Source organism: Oncorhynchus tshawytscha, linkage group LG07 (genome assembly GCF_018296145.1).
Source record: "Oncorhynchus tshawytscha isolate Ot180627B linkage group LG07, Otsh_v2.0, whole genome shotgun sequence".
NCBI lineage: Eukaryota > Metazoa > Chordata > Actinopteri > Salmoniformes > Salmonidae > Oncorhynchus > Oncorhynchus tshawytscha.
This window is the reverse complement of record NC_056435.1, coordinates 15,526,070-15,546,595: the sequence shown is the minus strand read 5'-3', so window position 1 is coordinate 15,546,595 and position 20,526 is coordinate 15,526,070. Positions and strand designations below refer to the sequence as shown.

At 43.6% G+C, this 20,526-nt stretch overlaps 1 protein-coding gene across 3 annotated transcripts in view; it reads left to right on the top strand.

The window, feature by feature from the left end:
• The window catches only part of LOC112220188 (zinc finger protein 385B-like), a 150,988-nt gene that overhangs the window by 40,761 nt on the left and 89,701 nt on the right, over nt 1-20,526 (top strand). For 2 of the 3 annotated variants that reach the window (XM_042324151.1, XM_042324150.1), the window contains exon 2: nt 7,999-8,334. In XM_042324151.1, the coding sequence (XP_042180085.1) occupies nt 8,001-8,334 (334 nt within the window). In that variant the 5' untranslated portion in view covers nt 7,999-8,000. Of the gene's footprint in view, nt 1-7,998; nt 8,335-15,480; nt 15,615-20,526 lie in introns of those variants that run through there. The other variant, XM_024381876.2, reaches the window with a different exon arrangement.

Here is a 20,526-nt window from a genome sequence, read left to right as displayed (position 1 = left end):
TATTTATGCTGTAGTAGTTTGTGTGTCGGGGTGCTTATCTGGTCTTATCCGGTGTCCAGTATGAATTTAAGTATGCTCTCTCTAATTATCTCTCTCTCGGAGGAGGACGACCTGAGTCCTAGGACCATGCCTCAGGACTACCTGGCATGATGACTCCTTGTCCCCAGTCCACCTGGCCGTGCTGCTGCTCCAGTTTCAACTGTTCTGCCTGCGGCTATGGAACCCTGACCTGTTCACTGTGATTACTATTATTTGACCGTGCTGGTAATTTATGAACATTTGAACATCTTGGCCATGTTCTGATATAATCTCCACCCGGCACAGCCAGAAGAGGACTGGCCACCACTCAAAGCCTGGTTCCTCTCTAGGTTTTGGCCTTTCTAGGGAGTTTTTCCTAGCCACCGTGACTCTACACCTCCATTGCTTGCTGGTTGGGGTTTTAGGCTGGATTTCTGTACAGCACTTTGATATATCAGCTGATGTAAGAAGGGCTATACTGTGGGGCAAAAAAGTATTTAGTCAGCCACCAATTGTGCAAGTTCTCCCACTTAAAAAGATGAGAGAGGCCTGTAATTTTCATCATAGGTACACTTCAACTATGACAGACAAAATGAGAAAAAGAAATCCAGAAAATCACATTGTAGGATTTTTTATGAATTTATTTGCAAATGATGGTGGAAAATAAGCCTTAGAAGCCCATGCGCAATGCCAATCTTCGGTTGGAGTGGTGTAAAGCTCACTGCCATTGGACTCTGGAGGAGCAGTTGAAACACACTCTCTGGAGTGATGAATCACGCTTCACCATCTGGCAGTCCGACGGGCGGATCTGGGTTTGGCAGATGCCAGAAGAACCGCTACTTGCCCCAGTGCATAGTGCCAACTGTAAAAAAAAAAAAAAAAATTGGGGGGGGGAGTAATGGTCTGGGGCTGTTTTTCATGGATCGGCCTTAGTTCCAGTGAAGATAAATCTTAATGCTACAGCATACAATGACATTCTAGGCGATTACCAACCTTGTGGCAACAGTTTGGGGAAGGCCTTTTCCTTATATCAGCATGACAATGCCCCCATGCTCAAAATGAGGTCCATACAGAAATGGTTTGGAGAGTGGAGGCTGGTATAGCAAAGGGGGACCAACTCCATATTAATGCCCATGATGTTGGGATGAGATGTTCTACGAGCAGGTGTCCACATACTTTTGGTCATGTTGTGTGTGTGTATATATGTATATATAAAAAATTCATTTTCTTATCATATGAGCATTAATGATTCATTGAACTTGGTTTATTCTGGCACAAAGAACCAAATCAAATCAACCTTTATTTATACAGCCCATTTCAGACATGGACTGCAATGCACTTCACAATATTTTTTTAATAAAAAACATTAAAATAAAAACAAATATTTTCTACAGAACATAAGAGGATAAAAACAAAATAATAACAATAAAAACTGAACGACTACAAGGGACCCTAAAGAAAAGCAAAGCTAAAAAGTTGTGTTTTAAGATCTCTTAAATATATCCACATTTTCAGCCCTCCTCAGGTTCTCTGGCAGGCTATTGCAAAGGCTGGGGGCATAATAAATAAAGGCTGACTCTCCATGCCTCTTGGTCCTAGGCTTTGGGATATTTAAAAGGTCAGTGCCAGAGAACCCTTTGGCCACATCTCCAACAGAACATGGGAGGGGTCTTGGCTGGGGACTGACTGTTGTTGATGGTCTGGCTTGGGTGACTGTTTGGGTGTCTTTCTTTCTCGGGTTCATATTGCTATTGGCATTCTCTGTCCTTCTCAAACTGCTGTCCCAAGCGAACCAGTCCATCGACAGTGGTGACTCGTTCTCGGAGTTGACTGGCTAGTAGTGGGTTGATGTTCTTCAAGATCAATTTAATGACCTCTTCCTCCTCAATGCCAGGTTTCCACCTTCTGCACAGGGAGTGGTAACCGTATGCAAAGTCACGGATACTCTCTTTCTCTCTTTACACTCGATTCCTGACTCTGTCTGCTAGCTCATCAGTGTAGTCCTCAGACAGAAATGCAGAGGAAAACTTGGCCTCAGTCAGCACAGGAGGTCGTGGTGAGACGTGCCACATCCCACCAGTCTCGAGCTGTCCCATGCAACACATTCCTCAATGTGGCAAGGAGTATTCGTCAGCCAGGGGATTGAGGGCAAGAAAGTCACGACATCTTTCCAGATACATTAGCTGATCAGGACTGTCATCCTTTTTCTCCAAAGGTTTGAAATGGCAATTTAATGGGCATCGCACCCACATGACGTCTACTCAAATCACAATGAACAAAAGAGCTAGGAGGGATTGAGGAGGTAGAGGGGAAGGGAGTTATCGGACAATGAAAATGAACACCAGGATACATGGTGGATTGCATCCTGCAAGGGGTGGCTGCAGCATGGCCTTGTCTTAGCTGTTCTGAGGTGCCAGCTTGGCCAGTGGTCTGAACAGAAGTGGACACCAGAGAAGCTCTGTGCAAGGAGTTGTGCCTAATGGAGGCCATGTCAACAGACACGTCATCCAACATTAACACAATTAGAGCTCTGTCTGCAAGTGGTCTACAGTGTTAACCAGAGGAGAAAAAACAGAATTAACATCCTTGAGGACCTCAGTGTGGTGATGTTGCAGGCGCCGCTGGAGAGTGGCAGTGAGTTGGTTTTGTTGGTAGTCAAACTGCCTGTCCATGGCACCAGTAATATCCCATCTTCGAACTCTCACTGAGCTCTGTCAGCATGGGAGTTAGAGTGGTCAGTGAGTTTCTGAAATCCATTGCACTCTGTTGTTGGTCTTCACTCAGACATTTGAATTTATGGTGGATTAGAGTTTGGAGATGTTGAGTCCGACGAATATCAAGGAGGTCACCTTGAAGTTGTAAGACTGCAACCTCTGGGAGATAAACCGGACCATGGAGGAAGATTGGGTGTCAGAGGGAGGGCTAGCTCAGTAATTCCACACAGATCCCTGTCAATAAGTGAGTAACTGGTTAGACCTCCTGTGGTCCAGACCGAGCATTCGGATTCCCAGGGTTCAGACAAATTCAGGGCCGTCACAACAGGAGCATCAAAACCTCTACTACCAGGTTCAAGAATAGCTTTTAACCCAGTGCAATCCGCCTGCTAAACCAAGCAACCTGAGCTGGGGGTTTTTTCATCCTACTTTTAGCACTTTGGCACATATGACTGAACTGTTTTTATGACCTTACCACTTAGCACCTTTAATTGATGTTATTTTTATTATATTTTTACAGTATATGTGTATGTACTGTCCTGTATGTGAGAGAGCCCCAACAAAGATTTCCAATGTATTTATTACTTCTAATGCCTGCAAATGTTAAAGAAACTACTTGAACATTAACGTGTGTGTGTGTGTGTGTGTGTGTGTGTGTGTGTGTGTGTTAATGAAATAGATGTAGCTGCTCTCTTGGGTAAATAAATAAAACTAGCTCCAGAAAGCTAATCGTTTTGAGTGTGAACTGTATTACTGTACTGTATTTTGTTGCTGGATCGAATCCCGGAGCTGACAAGTTACAAATCTGTCGTTCTGTCCTTGAGCAAGGCAGTTAACCCACTGTTCCCCGGGCGCCGAAGACGTGGATGTCGATTAAGGCAGCCGCCCGCACCTCTCTGTTTTATTTATATTTTTTAAATATAATATGGGGCTATTTGTCTAATAAGTAGGCTGACGCATAAAAACCTTTAATAATATTTCCCCTAATGGTATTAGCCTACCTCATTTCCTCTCCATTGTTGCTTCATTCCTCCCTCACTTTCAACAGGTAAATGAAATAAGTTTCGTTATCCATGTCTTCCTCATTCCAATGGCATCCTAGAACAATATAGGACCAGCAGTAGATGGAGATGGCTTTCACTTCTCTTAACAAAGATTGAATGGTTATGCGTCTGAATTGTTAACTGCTGTAGCCTACCGTACTTGCGCGTTCGATCTTCTTTCTTATATATAGGGCTATATCAATCTTGAACAGGATTATCTGTTTTGCTGCAATTTGAATGGAGTTGATAGAGAGAGAAAGACTGCGAGAGGGTCCTCACGTGGGCACCGATTTTTTAAAGCAATGACATTCAAGTGATTAACTGTTATAACACTCTGCAGCTGCAATTCATTTTTGGGGATCTTTACAATTAAAAAACAAGGTGAGCATAGGCTATGCTGCAGCAACTGTAGGCCTTCCTGTCACAAGAAAAATAAGTTACCATGATGAGATGATAGGTCTACATCCATTGTGAATTGCTTTCCATACTGAGATGGGTTGTCTGACCCCACCCTGAGCATTGATTCATCTTGCAGAAGCCGTAGATAAGCAGATTTAGACATTTGCATATAATTGAACAGTTCCATTTCACTTCATGCTGTTCATATAAATCATTTATTATAATTCACCAGCTACTCACAGTTATTTATCCCGGGTAAAGGGAGTGGTAACCGGGTTCCCCGCCATTCAACCCTAGTGTGTATGTGCATGGATGTGCACCTGAATGTTTGTAACTGTGTATGCACGAGATGTGTCGTTGTTTGCATGAGAACGTGTGTATCTGGAAGGTTGCGTTAGCAGTTGATGTTATTCTTCAATAACACACACCCCAAAGCAAATCGTGGGGAGTAAAATATATGTATTCAAAGAGAACAAATCATAGTTGTTATGCTGGAAAGTATATGTTAGATGTTTATTCTTCCCTGTCCTCAGTGTTTTCTCCAGGGAACAAAGAGACAGGATGTAGTTTATACCCAAGCCTGTCACGCCCTGACCTTAGAGAGCCATTTTATTTCTCTATTTGGATAGGTCAGGGTGTGATGTGGGGTGGGCATTCTATGTTTTGTTTTCTATGTTTCTTTATTTCTATGTTTTGGCCGGGGTATGGTTCTCAATCAGGGACAACTGTCTATCGTTGTCTCTGTTTGGGAATCATACTTAGGTAGCCCTTTTTCCCTCCTTCAGTGTGGGTAGTTAACTTTGTTTGTGGCACTTAGCCCTGTAAGCTTCACGGTTGTTTCGGTCGTTCGCTTGTTGTTTTGTTGGTGACATTTTTAAATAATAGGAGAAATGTACGCTTACCACGCTGCACTTTGGTCCACTTATTTTGACGACCGTGACAAAGCCTAGCCTTTGGTTGACCAATTAGAATTCCTTGCAGTAAAATTGGGCCAATGGCAAAATACCAAGTTTTCCATTTCAGGCTCAATGTAAAAACAGTTTAGACCAATGAGAACTTGCCGTGTGTAGCTATGAGTCCCGGACTGAAATTCCTTCACAGATCCAAAATAGATGTTGAACTGAAAAACACACAGTTCCATTGCTCTCTAGCCCTCTTGACCTCTAGTCCTCTGCATTGTGTATTTATATTAGAATATTCTTACAGTAAGTATTCAGGCCCCTTGACCTTTTCCACATTTTTATTCAAACCTTATTTGAACATTTATTAAATTGTTGTATTTTTCCCTCAACAATCTACACACAATACCCCATAATGACAAAGCAACAGCAGGTTTGTAAGAATGTTTGAACATTTATAAAAACTGAAATATATCATTTACATAAGTATTCAGACCCTTTACTCAGTACTTTGTTGAAGCAGCTTTGGCAGATATTGCAGCCTCGAGTCTTCTTGGGTCTGTTGCTACAAGCTTGGAACACCTTTATTTGGGGAGTTTCTCTCATTCTTCTCTGCAGAACCTCACAATCTCTGTCAGCTTGGATGGGGAGTGTTGCTGCACAGCTTTTTTCAGGTCTTTCCAGAGATGTTAGATCGGGTTCAAGTTTGTGATCTGGCTGGGCCACTCTAGGACATTCAGAGACTTGTCCTGAAGACAGTCCTGTGTTGTATTGGTTGTGTGCTTTGGGTCATTGTCCTGTTGGAAGGTGAACCTTCACCAAAGTCTGAGGTCCTGAGCACTTTGGAGTAGGTTTTCAACAAGGATCTCTCTGTACTTTGCTCCATTCATCTTTGCCTCAATCCTGACTAGTCTCCCAGGCCCTGCTGCTGAAAATCATCCACGCAGCATGATGCTGCCACCACCGCGCTTCACCATAGGGATAGTGCCAGGTTTCCTCCACACGTGACACTTGTCATTGAGGCCAAAGAGTTCAATCTCGGTTTCATCAGACTAAAGAATCTTGTTTCTCCCCCTATTGCTCAGTTTGGCCGAGGGGCCAGCTCAAGGTGGTTCCAAACTTCTTCCATTTAAGAATTATAGAGGCCACTGTGTTCTTGGGGACCCTCAATTCTGCAGACATCACCAACGAACTGGTCCAAACACACCAAGACAGTCGTGAAGAGGGCACAACAACACATTTTCCCCCTCGGGAGACTGAAAAGATTTAGCATGGGTCCCCAGATCCTCAAGAAGTTCTACAGCTGCACCATCGAGAGCATCCTGACCTGTTGCATCACTGCCTGGTATGGCAACTGCTCTGCATCTGACCGTAAGGTGCTACAGAGGGTAGTGCGAATGGCCCAGTACAACACTGGGGCCAAGCTTCCTGCCATCCAGGACCTATATACTGTAATTGGGGCGGCAGGGTAGCCTAGTGGTTAGAGCGTTGGACTAGTAACTGAAAGGTTGCAAGTGCAAATCCCCAAGCCGACAAGGTACAAATCTGTCGTTCTTCCCCTGAACAGGCAGTTAACCCACTGTTCCTAGGCTGTCATTGAAAATAAGAATTTCTTCTTAACTGACTTGCCTAGTTAAATAAAGGTTAAAAAAATAAATAATAATAATAATAATAATAATAATAATAGGCGATGTCAGAGGAAACTTGTTGTATTCGACACGTGACAAATAAAGTTTGATTTGATTTTTTGGTACCCTATCCAGATCAGTGCCTCGACACAATCCTTTCTCAGAGCTCTACGGAAAATTCCTTCAACCTCAGGGCTTGTTTTTTTGCTCTGACATGCTTTCAACTGTGGGACCTTATATAGACAGGTCTGTGTCTTTCCAAAACATGTCCAATCAACTGAATTTACCACAGGTGGACTCCAATGAAGTTGTAGAAACATCTCAAGAATGATCAATGGAAACAGGATGCACCTGTGCTCAATTTTGAGTCACATAGCAAAATATCTGAATAATTATGTAAATAAGGTATTTCTGTGTTTTATTTGTAATAAGTTTGCAAAAATGTCAAACTGTTTTAGCTTTGTCATTATGGGGTATTGTGTGTAGATTGATGTTGGTTTTTTAAAATGTAATCCATTTTGGAATAAGGCTGTAACATAACAAAATGGTGGTAAAGTCAAGGGGTCTGAATACTTTCCGAAGACACTATGTGTTTCCCAGGCCTTTCTGCATGTGAATATGTAGATGTGAGTGGAGGTGACCTGGTGTTTACCAACTAGTTGCTAATCCATTTAGAACGAGGAGAGTGACAGTGCTTTGATAAACACCAGGTTCACAACGAGGTTTTACACAACGAGTGTCTGAGAATCATCATTTTTCATCTCCGTCAAAGAAAAATCACTTGACCTTTTGCTGATAGGCAATTTGGCAGTGAGTAATGCTGGGTCTGGGCTATAGCTTTGTCCCAAATCGCACCCTATACCTGGGATAAAAGTAGCACACTGTATAGGGAATGGGTACCATTTTGGATACACGTTTTGTGATGATGGCAGAGCAGAGGTAAAACAAGTGATACTAGTTGATGTGTTGACTAACATTTTTTGAGTGGAACTCAAAGGTAATGGCATGTGAAGACTTTGTGCAGAAGGTGACGCTAAAAAAAATGCAAAATAAGTTGTGAATATGTGGTTTGGAGAGAAGACTTTTCTCCCTCTGCAATTACCGTCCTCATATTTTTTGCCTGTATCTAGGCTCTTGGTGTTACCTGAGGAGTTTTGCTACGAAATCCCAGCCGTTTGCACCCGAGTTGAAAACTGAAGGGCAGCACACTGTAAGATGTCTAAAGAAGACCTTGCCAATTCTGTACCTATTACTCATCTCTTGACTCACCCTGTTCCCCCGCTGTGTTAATTTCTAGGTATGAAAAGGCCTCGGAGTCCATCCCAGTTGCTGCAGAAAGGCAGTGGCGGCGGCCATGGCGGAGGCGTGTGCTTGCCCTTCAACCTGTGTGGCGAGCTGCTACAGGAGCCCGAAGAAGGACACCCAGATGGCCCTCAGCAGAAGAAAAGGCTGCTCTACTCCCTCTGCGAGGTGTGCAACCTCCAACTCAACTCAGCCGCCCAGGCCCAGGTCCACTACAACGGCCGTTCCCACCTGCGCAGGGTCAAGCAGCTCAACAATGGAGAGCTCCCCCCGAGCACAGGCAGCGGCACCAGTCCAGCACCGGCCGGCACTCTCACCTGCTCCAGCACAGGTAAGCTGGGACAACTCGCCATTCACCAATTCACTGGAACATAGAATAAAATAGAATAATATGTTATTAGTCTGTCTACTGAGACATAATTATTCTGCTCTACTTCCAACACCCAAAGAGTTGTTTGTCTCTGTTCATCTGTCTCTCTCTCTCTCTGGGCGTGCATGTGTGTGTGTGTGTGGGCACTGTGCACGCATGCAATTGTGGACGGAGGTGTGTGTGTTTTTGTGAGTGAGAGAGAAAAGTACATTGTGTCCTGTGGGTTACTCATGGTGAAGAGATTCCCTGCCCCCCATGGTTGATGAGGCTTGTGATGGGCTGTGCCCTCTCTCTCCCCTGAATTAACCCAGCTGGAGATGCCTGGTTAGGGCCAGAGTCTGAGCATCATGCACCCGCACACCCTAGAGTAACGAGCTCTCACGGAGGAGAGAAGCCATGGAGCTGGGGTTGGAGCTCGGCTAGAGCTGGAGATTGAGGGTCAGGCTGGAGCTGAGGCTGTGGGTCAGTTGATGCTGAGGTTGGAGCCCGAAGTCGGGCTGGGGCTGGGATTGTGGGTCGGCTTGGGCTGGAGTTGGAGGTCGACTGTTGCCTGCTCATGGCAGAGCTGCAGCTCAAACACCACTCTCAGTGTATTATTGGTGAGAGAGCAGGGAAGAGAGAATGAGAGGATTACATAGGTCAGGTGCAGTGGGGCAGAGGAATATAATCACAGTTACCAGGGCAGATGTACTGTAAACAGCATGGAAAGAGCACTTGCGGGTGAAACACCATTTAATAACACTGATGTTGTAGAGGGATGCATTGGGGAAACCAGATGAAATCCTTACAAGTAGAGTAGGTAAGGTTACATGTTATTAAAAACATTGAAGCGATTTGCAGAAACATTTAAATGGAACACCACTAGCTAAACAGTAGCTCAATAACTCTCCTTTCAGTCAGGAGGTCCACACTGCTGTTGTGTCTTTGTAGAGCTGTCTGAGCCAAACAAATGTAATTACAGCAGACTCAGGCTAGGACTGGAGATCCTCCTCAGTAATACTATATCATCCTAATCAGGAAGCGATGCAGAGCGCCTGGAAATCTCCTAATGTCACCACACACCTTGTAAATAACTGCAGGTCCATTGGTCCGTGAACCAATAATTGTGCCAATTGGATGTATTGATGTCTGATATGGCTATGGTTCACATTGGCAGTAGAATGGCTTTACTGAAGAGCTCAGTGACTTTCAATGTGGCACCATCATGGGATACCACCAACAACATTTCTGCCTTACTAGCGCTGCCCCGGTCAACTGTAAGTGCTGTTAATGTGAAGTGGAGCAACAACGCCTCAGCCGCGTAGTGGTAGGCCACACAAGCTCACAGAACGGGACCACCGATTGCTGAAGCGTGCAGCATGTAAAAATCATCTGTCCTCGGTTGCAACATTCTAGTGTATGAGTTCCAAGTTACAAACTGCCTCTGGAAGCAACGTCAGCACAAGAACTCTTCGTCGGGAGCTTCATAAAAGATCACCATGCGCAAAGCCAAGCTTCGTCTGGAATGGTGTAAAGCTTGCCACCATTGGACTCTGGAGCAGTGGAAACATGTTCTCTGGAGTGATGAATCATGCTTCACCATCTGGCAGTCCAACGGACAAATCTGTGTTTGGTGGAAACGCTACCTACCCCAATGTATTGTGCCAACTGTAAAGTTTGGGGGAGGAGGAATAATGGTCTGGGGCTGTTTTTCATGGTTCGGGCTAGGCCCCTTAGTTCCAGTGAAGCGAAATATTAATGCTACAGCATACAATGACATTCTAGATGATTCTGTGCTTCCAACTTTGTGGCAAAAGTTTGGGGATGGCCCTTTCTTGTTTCAGTATGACAATGCCCTCGTGCAAAAAGCAAGGTCCATACAGAAATGGTTTGTTGAGATCGGTGTGTAAGAACTTTGAATGGCTTGTACAACCCTGATCTCAATTCCATCGAACATCTTTGGGATGAATTGGAACACCGACTGCGAGCCAGGCCTAATCGCACAACATCAGTGCCCAACCTCACTAACATGCTGACCACACCTCTCGCATCGCATATACATTTACACCTGTTATTTAATTATTGCGCCCACACTGATCGTGCTTGTCAACGAGCATCTGCGTAGCCAGGCGCTAAAATAGAACTTGATTATTTTTTTGACGCTTGATGCTCTGCAAGTCCCGCCTCTCCCATCTCCTCATTGGGTTTTAGGAGCATATACCCACGTGAGTGACTGAAAGATGAACTGAGGTCCACACTCCATTCCTGTTGGTGGTGGTAATGCACCTTTAAAGTTGTTTGCCAACCTCCATGAAGTCCAAAGAAGACGAAGAAGCCTGAAGGAGGAGAGATTACTAGAAACAAACTTGGTTTATCCTTTTTATCTATGGATAAATTGTCAGAGTAGAGGACCTACCCTGACGTAACCCAATGTTTATCCCAGGACAAATTAGATAGCAACAGCAAGTTGGCTAGCTAAATTGACGTAAATCTTTAATGCTTTTTGTTCTGTCCCCAAATTAAAAAATTTGTTTCAGAGTTCGTTTTGATATTTCAACCTGCGTGTCGTGATTGCGTCTGCTGTGGGTGGACAAAATCCTCATGCGTGCGATGGTGCAAATGAGCAGCCTGGTCAGCATGTAATTCTCTTGTGCAACAATGTACCAACATCCAGTGGAAAGCCTTCCCAGAAGAGTGAAGGCTGTTATAGCAGTAAAGGGGGGACCAACTCAATTAATGGCCATGATGCTTCTGAATGAGATGCTCAACGAGCAGATGTTCACATACTTTTGGTCTTGTGGTGTAGGTAGCCTAAACAGTACCAACTACCAGCCTACAGGATCCAGATAACACTGGCCTCACCACTAGATGGCAGTGCTGACAAAAAGCAGTAGCCAAGACACTGCACCATAGATGAACATAAAATAAAACTATTTGCACAGTAGCTCTTTTTTTCCCATGGTCGATTTAAAAAAACAAATAATTGTTGTGGGGACTTGAAATACTACTACTACTACTACTACTACTACTACTAATACTACGACCACCAACAGGTAGACTCCCCTCACAGGTATATGCTTCCAGTGATCAGTAATTTGTAGACAAAACAATTGCTATGGGGTTTGAAATTCTAGCAATTCTTTGAATTTCACCTTTCATGTTCATTGCATTTATATGTCATTTGTAAATACAACATTGAAATGTCTCTTTGATGAGAGCTCAATAATAAAAATATAGGAACGTCACCGTGCAAATGGTGGGCAACATCATCCGTATATACAAAAATAGTATCTGAAAGTACAAATGCAATTGTCTTATGTGCATGTATTTAGGCTACACACAGCACTGAGGTAAAAACTGTTCTGGTGCTTTGGTAGGTTCCTGAGCTCTGAAGCTATTGTACAAGTAAAATGTAAAAGAGTCATGAGTGAGCAACAAAGCACATTTTCACCCATAGTCGATTTGCATCACCTCGAGATTAGTAAGACAGAACCAATGACCTTATCAAACCTAGGCTGGGAGCATAACTGTTTGGAAAGTTAATTACTTTATTAATTAATTAATGTGTTGTGTCTCTTGGGCCATGCTGTAAATATAATCATGTAATGGGATCTTGATTACCAACAACGACGAGACGGCCTACAGGGAGGAGGTGAGGGCCCTCGGAGTGTGGTGTCAGGAAAGTAACCTCACACTCAACGTCAACAAAACGTGTGTGTATGTGTGTGCATACGTATATGCTCGTCTATACATCGAACAACACGAACAAACACACGCACAAACACATCCCTCTGCCTGTCCCTGAGGACAGTGTTTCCGCAGTGTTTTGTCCTTCTCTTCTGATATAGTCATCGAAAAGACTTTCTGAATCGCACCAGTGACTAATCAGTGACTAATTCATTATTCCCCAATTGCACTTCCCAACCAGTGTTGCAATCACATGGTACTGGTACTGTATAATTCAAACTCATTTGTTCGCCTCTTTATTTACAATTGTAACGGACACAATTTGAAATCGCCCTTCGAGCATGAAAGCAGACATTGGCAAGATGCCAAGTTGGCCCCCTCTTGGTGATAATTGAAGGATTTCTCCAGATGCTATGGCAGAGTCATAAATAGCCCATGGGCTCTGGTCAAAAGTAGTGCACGATTTTGGGGAATAGGGTGCCATTTGGAACGCAACCTTTAATTGATTTACTCACCAGTGAGGGCAATCAGACAGGCTTTATTTGTTTCTGTACTTGGCACGGTCACTGGAGAAATGAGCTGCTAGCTAGGTCAGGGAAACTGCTGACACGTCATTGTGGAGCATCAAGATGCTATTGGGACAGATTGCACAGAGGACATTGGCACTCACTCAGACACACACACACTCTTGTGTGCACACATACTCGCACGTGCACACACACACACACAACACACAGATGACGGCAAGAGCAGTACAGCATTCCGGGCTGTGGTGTGGGATCTCTCTATTAACTTTCCATTAAGGACAACTTCTGTTTAGGTTAGAGAAATAATGCACATGAAAAGTGATCACATTTTGGTGTGAGTGGCATCCAGTGCCGGTGATTTGGTATTCAGGCACTGTCAAACTGCCTCCTGTCAACAGAAGTAGAGCAGTGCTAACACGGCAGGTTAGGGGGAAGGGAAGCGGGAGGAGAGGGGCGAGGACAGACTGATTGGGCTTTGGGACCAGTAGGACCTCTAGAGAACGATCTTGAGAGAGCTAGATGTTTGACTGACATTTCTGTTGCTCCTGTCCACCAAGCTCCTTCCTCCCTCTGCCTCAGCAGACTCCACTCGGAACACAAGGTTGTTTTCATTAGGACAGGGTATGGAGTACAGCTGGTCCAAATTGCTCCCTATAACCCCTCAATGTGGTTAGCATGTCTGGATAGGTATAAGCAGTGTGGTAGTAAAGCTTCCACCATATTGCTTCCTGCAAGGATTATGGCCAAGTAAAGTGATAGGGAACAAACTGGGACTAGCTTGTTGTGTAGTGTACCCAAGTATAGCGTAGCATTGTGTAGTGTCGGGGGTTGTGGCGGACTGCTGTGCATGCATTGCTTTCACACGCCAAGGTCACTTTCACACTCTTTACGTAGCACGTTATTGTCTGCTCTTGTAGATTGACATGAGAGAGAGGTTGAAATATATCCCACATGAAAAAAAGTTGTTTGAATCAGCGACACCCCCTATGGCTACTGTCCTTGTATTTCATCATTCTCAGTATTACTCCTGGCCAGCACCATTGACTTGGCAGCACACAGTATATTTGAGGAGCTTTACATAGCCAAGATCTTTTCAGAAGCTTTGTTTTATTTCGGCCATAGTACATCCCTCATGTTTTTCCCCAAGGCTCGAGACATATGTTTGCTATATCAGAAGGTGGAACATTTGTGGCGTTTTGGCACATGTTGAGGCTCTCACTCTGTGTCAGTGAGAACACATGCTCTGTCTCTGTCGGGAGCTCAGTGTTTGTAATTCTAGTCCGTCATCTCTCTCTCTCTCCTCTCTTGCTCTCTCTCTATTCAATTTCAATTTAAGGGACTTTATTGGCATGGGAAACGTGTTTACATTGCCAAAGCAAGTGAAATAGATAATAAACAATAAAAATGAACAGTAAACATTACACTCACAAAATTTCCAAAAGATATTTCAAATGTCGTATTATGTCTGTATACAGTGTGGTAATGATGTGCAAATAGTTAAAGTACGTGTTAAAGTATTAGAACATAAATATTGGATGTATTTACAATGGTGTTTGTTCTTCACTGGTCACCATTTTCTTGTGGCAACAGGTCGCAAATATTGCTGCTGTGATTGCACACTGTGGTATTTGACCCAATAGATATGGGAGTTTATCAAAATTGGATTTGTTTTCGAATTCTATTTGGGTCTGTGTAATCTGAGGGAAATATGTGTCTATAATATGGTCATACATTTGGCAGGAGGTTCTCTCTCTTTCTCTCTCTCTCTCCCTTTCTCTCTTGGCACAGGCCATGCCATCACACTGTGGCCACGGCCAGGCTCCCTGGTGCTGTGTGCCTGGCTCTCCGTGCCAGTCCTGCTTTATATATCCCATGCCTGGACCGTGCCAGGCCCTGCTGACGCCAGGAAGACCCCAGCCCTCCCACTCCTTCATACAGGGATTAAACTTGGCAACCACTAATAGGGACTCACAGGCACTGAAGGTTCAGAGATTAAAAAGGAAATGCCAATAGGTATATGTCAGTTGAAATTTGATGGAGATGTCTTCTTCCTCTTTAAAAATGTGTATGTGTGTGTGTCACCGGCATACCACGTTTGCTCGCACCTTGCGGGTGGCCCCGTGAAACTACGTGCACGTGTGTCATTTGATTTCTCTCACTTTAAACCGTGTGTGCATACATGTGTGAGAAAGATGACAGAGACTAACAAGAGTAGACAGGCTATCGGCTTGTTAGCTGCTTGGTCAGATAGTGAGAGGAATGTTATGTTATAACATGTTCTGAACGTCAAACACACACTCTCTCTCTCACACACACACACACACACACACACACACATTCACACACATACATACACACACATACACTTATTTACAACTTACTCAGAAGTGTCACTGTGAACTAGTCTCTCTTCACCTCATTTGTTATCTCTAGTGGCATGGCTTATCTGTGTTTGTGTGTACGTGCATGCGTGTGTGTGCCTGTGCACATGTGCGTGCCAGCTTGCGTGTGTGTGTGTGCGCGTGTCACTCTCTCTTTCTTCCCACTGAGTGAAGGGTTTTGCTCAGGGGGAAATCAGCCAGTGTCTAGGGAGCTGCGGAGGTGTGCTGATCTTAAAGTGTGTTGTCACACTGACGATAAGGCTCAGAGGCAAGGCGCACTAGTTCTTCACCACTCAACACAGTGCAGCATTTCTTTCTCTCGCTCACTCTCTCTCCCTTTCTCTCTCTCCCTCAGCTCTCTCTTTCTCTGTCTGTTCCTCTCCCTCTTCCCCTACTCTCTCTCTTTCTTAGTCCCCTTCTCTTTTCCCCTACTCTCTCTTTCTTAGTCCACCTCTCTCTCCTTCAATCTCCTTCTCTCTGTCTCTCTCTGCCCCCCCTCCACAAACACACACACACACGCGCGCACACACACACAGCGCGCACACACACACACACACCTACCTCTCTCTCGATCTCTCTTTTAACATAGGAGGACACAGATTCTATTCAGCATTGGGAGGGAGGAGTTGTGTGTGTGTGAATATGTGGACCAGTCTACTGAGCCGAGGTGAGCGACGCTGTTCCGTTGTTGCTGATTGTTTTCAGTAGTGCTGTGCTTGAGAGAACTCGAAGCTGGTAACAGTACAGCAAATGCATGACTTTGACATTTCTTTCAGTTTATTGATTTCATAGTAGTTGTTCCCTGCTTTGAGTGAATACGTGTTTGATATACAGTGTCTCTGTTAGGTTACAGTATGCCAACAGATTTTTTTTGATTGATTGTCTTTTTGTATTGACATTTGAGAAGCAATTTTTTATGATGTTTAGTATTTTGAATACACAGTTATGGACAACTCTTTATAGCACACTGTAAAGAGGATGTCGTGAATTTGACAGTAACTTACAGGCAGCTAGTGGTAAGTAAGTTACTGTATTTCATATTGGAGTACAACTACTGTAATCTAAATGCAGTATCAAAGCAAGTACTGAGTAATGACACACAGTAAAAAACACTGTAGAATTGACTGTATTATACTGTTTAAAAAAAGGTAAATGCTAATGTAATTGTATAGAATGAATAGCTGAATTAGTTAAATTCTTTAAGGGCGGATGGGATTTGTATTTCACAGTATTATACTGTAATTACATGGGATTGGTGCAAGCAGGTTGGCTGATAGCCAATGTGTTTACACATTACAGCATATCAATTCATATTTGGTATGTTAAATCACTTGCACTTCTAGAGGTCTTATCAAATGCTTTCAAATTGGCTGCGACTACAGGGCAAAACTGACCAAAAGGACATGTCAAAATGCTCAACAAGGTTTAAGACTTGATGCCATTCCAATCTGTCCCCTATACATTTTCATTTCATGGGGCGCTACTACTACATACCAGTTAAATTGGTGCAGCATTGTTTAAATATGTTAATGTGCCAGAAACAGCAATACCATGCACCCACTGTTGGTCAAAATGGTTTTGGCACTCCAATAACACGGTACTGTCCTGTTTTCTGTGGGAAGGAATTACTGCACACAAACCTTTCCCACAACGCATCATAAATTACAGTATGCTTCAGTAAATCTTTTTACACTATTTTACTGTTGATAATACCCCAAATTACCAGATAAATTACAGTTTTCCATTCGTGTGTCTGTGTATGTACTCCACTCATCTACTTGGGAATCAGAAGGTGTGTGTGTGTGTGTGTGTGTGTGTGTTTGCATACAGCTTGTGACCATAGATTGTTGATACTAGAATAAGGGCTGTTGTATTCTGTAACAGTCAATCATGACTGTGTGTGTCTGTCTGTGTGAGGGTTTGTGACTGTGTGTGTATTTTCTTTGGTTGTGCATCTGTGCATGCGTGACTGTGTGTGTTTGTTTGCTGAAAGAGCTATATGGAGTCTGGAGTTTTCTCCTCTGTCATTATGCAGAAAGCTCATTCAATAGGTCAATATCACACCGTCTATCTATGTCTGCATGTCTGCCTGTCTGTCTCACCATGGGCCAGCAGAAATGAGTGTGGCTGCCCTGCACCCAGTATATTGGACAATTCTAATGCCTGTTGATTTGTATTTATTGGTGTTGTCTGGATTTGAATGTATGCCCAGCATTATACATTATGTTCTTCCAGCTTATGTACTTCAATTACTGTAGATCAATAGACACAGTATTAATGTGGAGAATAGCTTTAAATCAGCTTTACGGTGGTAGGGGGGGGGGGCTCCATATCGCCTTCTCACACCATGTCACTCTGCTTAATACTCGGCCTTAGGCTCCCTTATATTGGGTTGCGTTCATTAGTGTACGCAGCAAAAAATCCTTTAGCATTTTGCAAGGGAAAACGAAAATTAACATTTCTATTGGACAAATCCAGGTAGTACCTACCTGTTTTACTCCATTTCCCTTCATTTCGGACCACTTTCTTCTGTTTCTTGCCTAATGAACACGACCCTGTTGGTGTGATGCTTTAGCCTCGCAGTCCACTGCTCCTCCACAGTATAACCAGCTCATAGTCTGGAGGAACAAAGAATGGGAATTTGTCCTGGTCTTCCTCCCCACCTGAGAGGAGAGGTCAGCTGTCAGCTGAAAATGTTATCAGGATGAGCCCAGGGCCAACGAGATACGCCATATCCCGGGTTGATGACATAAAATCCTGATTTGAACTGTTTGACAGTCAATTGAAACTATAGTGATCAACATGACCAACTTGGAGGGGAGACACGTTTACAAAGACAACTGGAAGTAGGTAGACCAGACAGATGTTCAAGCATACGTGGGTCTCTTGATTTTGGCTGGCGTGTACAGGTCCAGAAACAATCTACCACCAGTTTATGGGATGCAGAGTCTGGTCGTGCCACTATGTCATTTCAGACATTTCACCCGTGTTGTCAAGGGTGATTCGCTTCGACAACCATGATACATGACCAGGCCGCCGTCAACCAGACAAGCTGGCAGCAATCAGATAGGTTTGGCACAAGTGGGTGGAGAGCCTGCCACTCATCTATAACCCAAGTCCAGGCACATGCAACAACCACCACGCATTTTCCAACATGTGCATGAGAACACACAAAATGTTGATTGACAGATTGTGAACATTTTAATGTTTGTTGTTCTTTAGTGCGTTCAGACATACATTTTGTAATATGGTAAAGTTTTCAAGTGTGGTTTTGGGCCTATGTCCTTTCTTTACGAATACATTTTGACCGGGAACTCAAACCAATGTTAATTTGTGCCACTATTTAAAATGTTGAAATGGTTTCAAAACAAATGTCCTTAATACACTTTGACACAAAGTGATAAATAGCACAATATGTTTCATCTGAGTATTTGTTATAGTCAAAATAATCCAAACATTATGCATTTTTTTAAAACTCAAAAACAAGTTGTATGAGCTCAGGTCAATGAGGCCTACAGGCCATAAATAACAAATAGAAGTTCAAAACTTGTAATGTTCACAAGAACTTAAGTTGATAAAAAGATCTAACACAACATTAGGTGATAATATATGTATAATTATGGATTTATAATCAGCTATAATGGGGTGGTCATTTAGGACAAGGAACACAGAATGAATTAACATGAAACAAACACAACAGGAGGGTTAATTGAATCTTTGAAGTCTCTTCTGTGATGTTAAGCCCTGAGAACAACTAAGGGGTTGGGGTGGGAAAAATGTAATGTAATACACTCATATTCATAGACGGAGCAATGGATGCAAGGATCAATGGCACTATATCATTACTTTGCAATTGCAATTTCAGTACAACTGAAGTGGGTACCTTTTGGAAATTTGTGCGTCTTTGCACGTTAATATGAGAGTTCAATGCTATTTAATTACTTTTAGTCAAGTCAACTCTAACAACCGACACATTGCTGATTTAGTGTTGTACCAAGATCAAATATTAGATGAATAATGTGAGGAATGTCTTTGGAGATCAAATAGTAGCTTTGGTATTGCCAGTAGCGGTGCGTGGGTAAAATCAATGGGGGGAAAAAGCCATTTAACAACCTATGTGGTGTTATAATTGCGTTGGTTGCTCTATAACCGGTTAGTTTATATGCCTTGCAACCGTGATATGTAGGCCTGAGGCCAAAACAATAAGAATACACAGTGGCAGAATAAATTTAACCACACCTTGGCTTCATCACGAAACCAGAGAGCAACCTCTGTCTGGTAAGGTCTGTTTCAAGCCAAATACAATCAATGGGCAATAGAAAGTGTGTGTCTGCTTTCTGAAAGGTTATAGTTAGTCCTAAGCAATTAGTACTTTTCTAGCTCTGTTCGGTTTCATTTTGATTATTCAGTTTTGCGGACCCCGACAAGTGTCAGGGGACTCATATAAAGGTAACCGTACTGGTTAAGGAAATGAGCCTCCGCCGAAACCTCCAGACGCTGTTCACGGCCCGGAACCTCCACCGGCTGTTCACGGCCCGGAACCTCCACCGACTGTTCACGGGCCGGAGCTTCCAGCGACAGTCAACGGTCCGGAGCTTCCAACGACGGTCAACGGTCCGGAGCCTCCAGCGACGGTCAACGGTCTGGAGCCTTCCTCTGCGCCGGTGCCCAGTCCAGGCACGGCGTCCAGTCCCGCTCCATGGCTGGCGCCTTCCTCTGCGCCAGTGCCCAGTCCAGGCATGGCGTCCAGTCCCGTTCCATGGCCGGAGCCTTTCTCTGCTCCGGGCCGCCACCAACGCTAGTTGCCCACCCTAACCCTTCAGGTTTTGCGGTCGGAGTCCGCACCTTTGGGGGAGGGGGGGGTACTGTCACGCCCTGACCATAGAGAGCCCTTGGGGTCAGCAACCGCTGAATAGCATAGCGCAACAGTCAAATAATATTACTAAAAAATATTCATATTCATGAAATCACAAGTTCAATATTGCCAAACACAGCTTAGCTTTTTGTTAATCCACCTGTCGTCTCAGATTTTGAAATTATGCTTTACAGCGAAAGCAATCCAAGCGTTTGTGTAAGTTTATCGATAGCCTAGCATAATGTACACTTAGCATCAGGAAGCTTGGTCACGAAAATCAGAAAAGCAATCAAATGAACCGTTTACCTTTGATCTTCAGATGTTTTCACTCACGAGACTCCCAGTTACACAACAAATGTTCCCTTTGTTCCATAAAGATTATTTTTATACCCAAAATACCGACGTTTGTTTGTCGCGTTATGTTCAGAAATCCACAGGAAAGAGCGGTCACGACAACGCAGACGGAAATTCCAAATAGTCTTCATAATGTCCACAGAAACATGTCAAACGTTTTTTATAATCATTCCTCAGGTAGTTTTTAAAATATATATTCGATAATATATCAACCGAGTGTGTAGGTTTTTCAATAACAGCGGGAGGAACAATGGCGGCTTTACTCTGTAGTGCAAAAACTCACTCTAAGAGCCCCCACCTATCCACTTACGCAATGTGATCTTTCACGCTCATTTTTCAAAATAAAAGCCTGGAACTATGTCTTAAGACT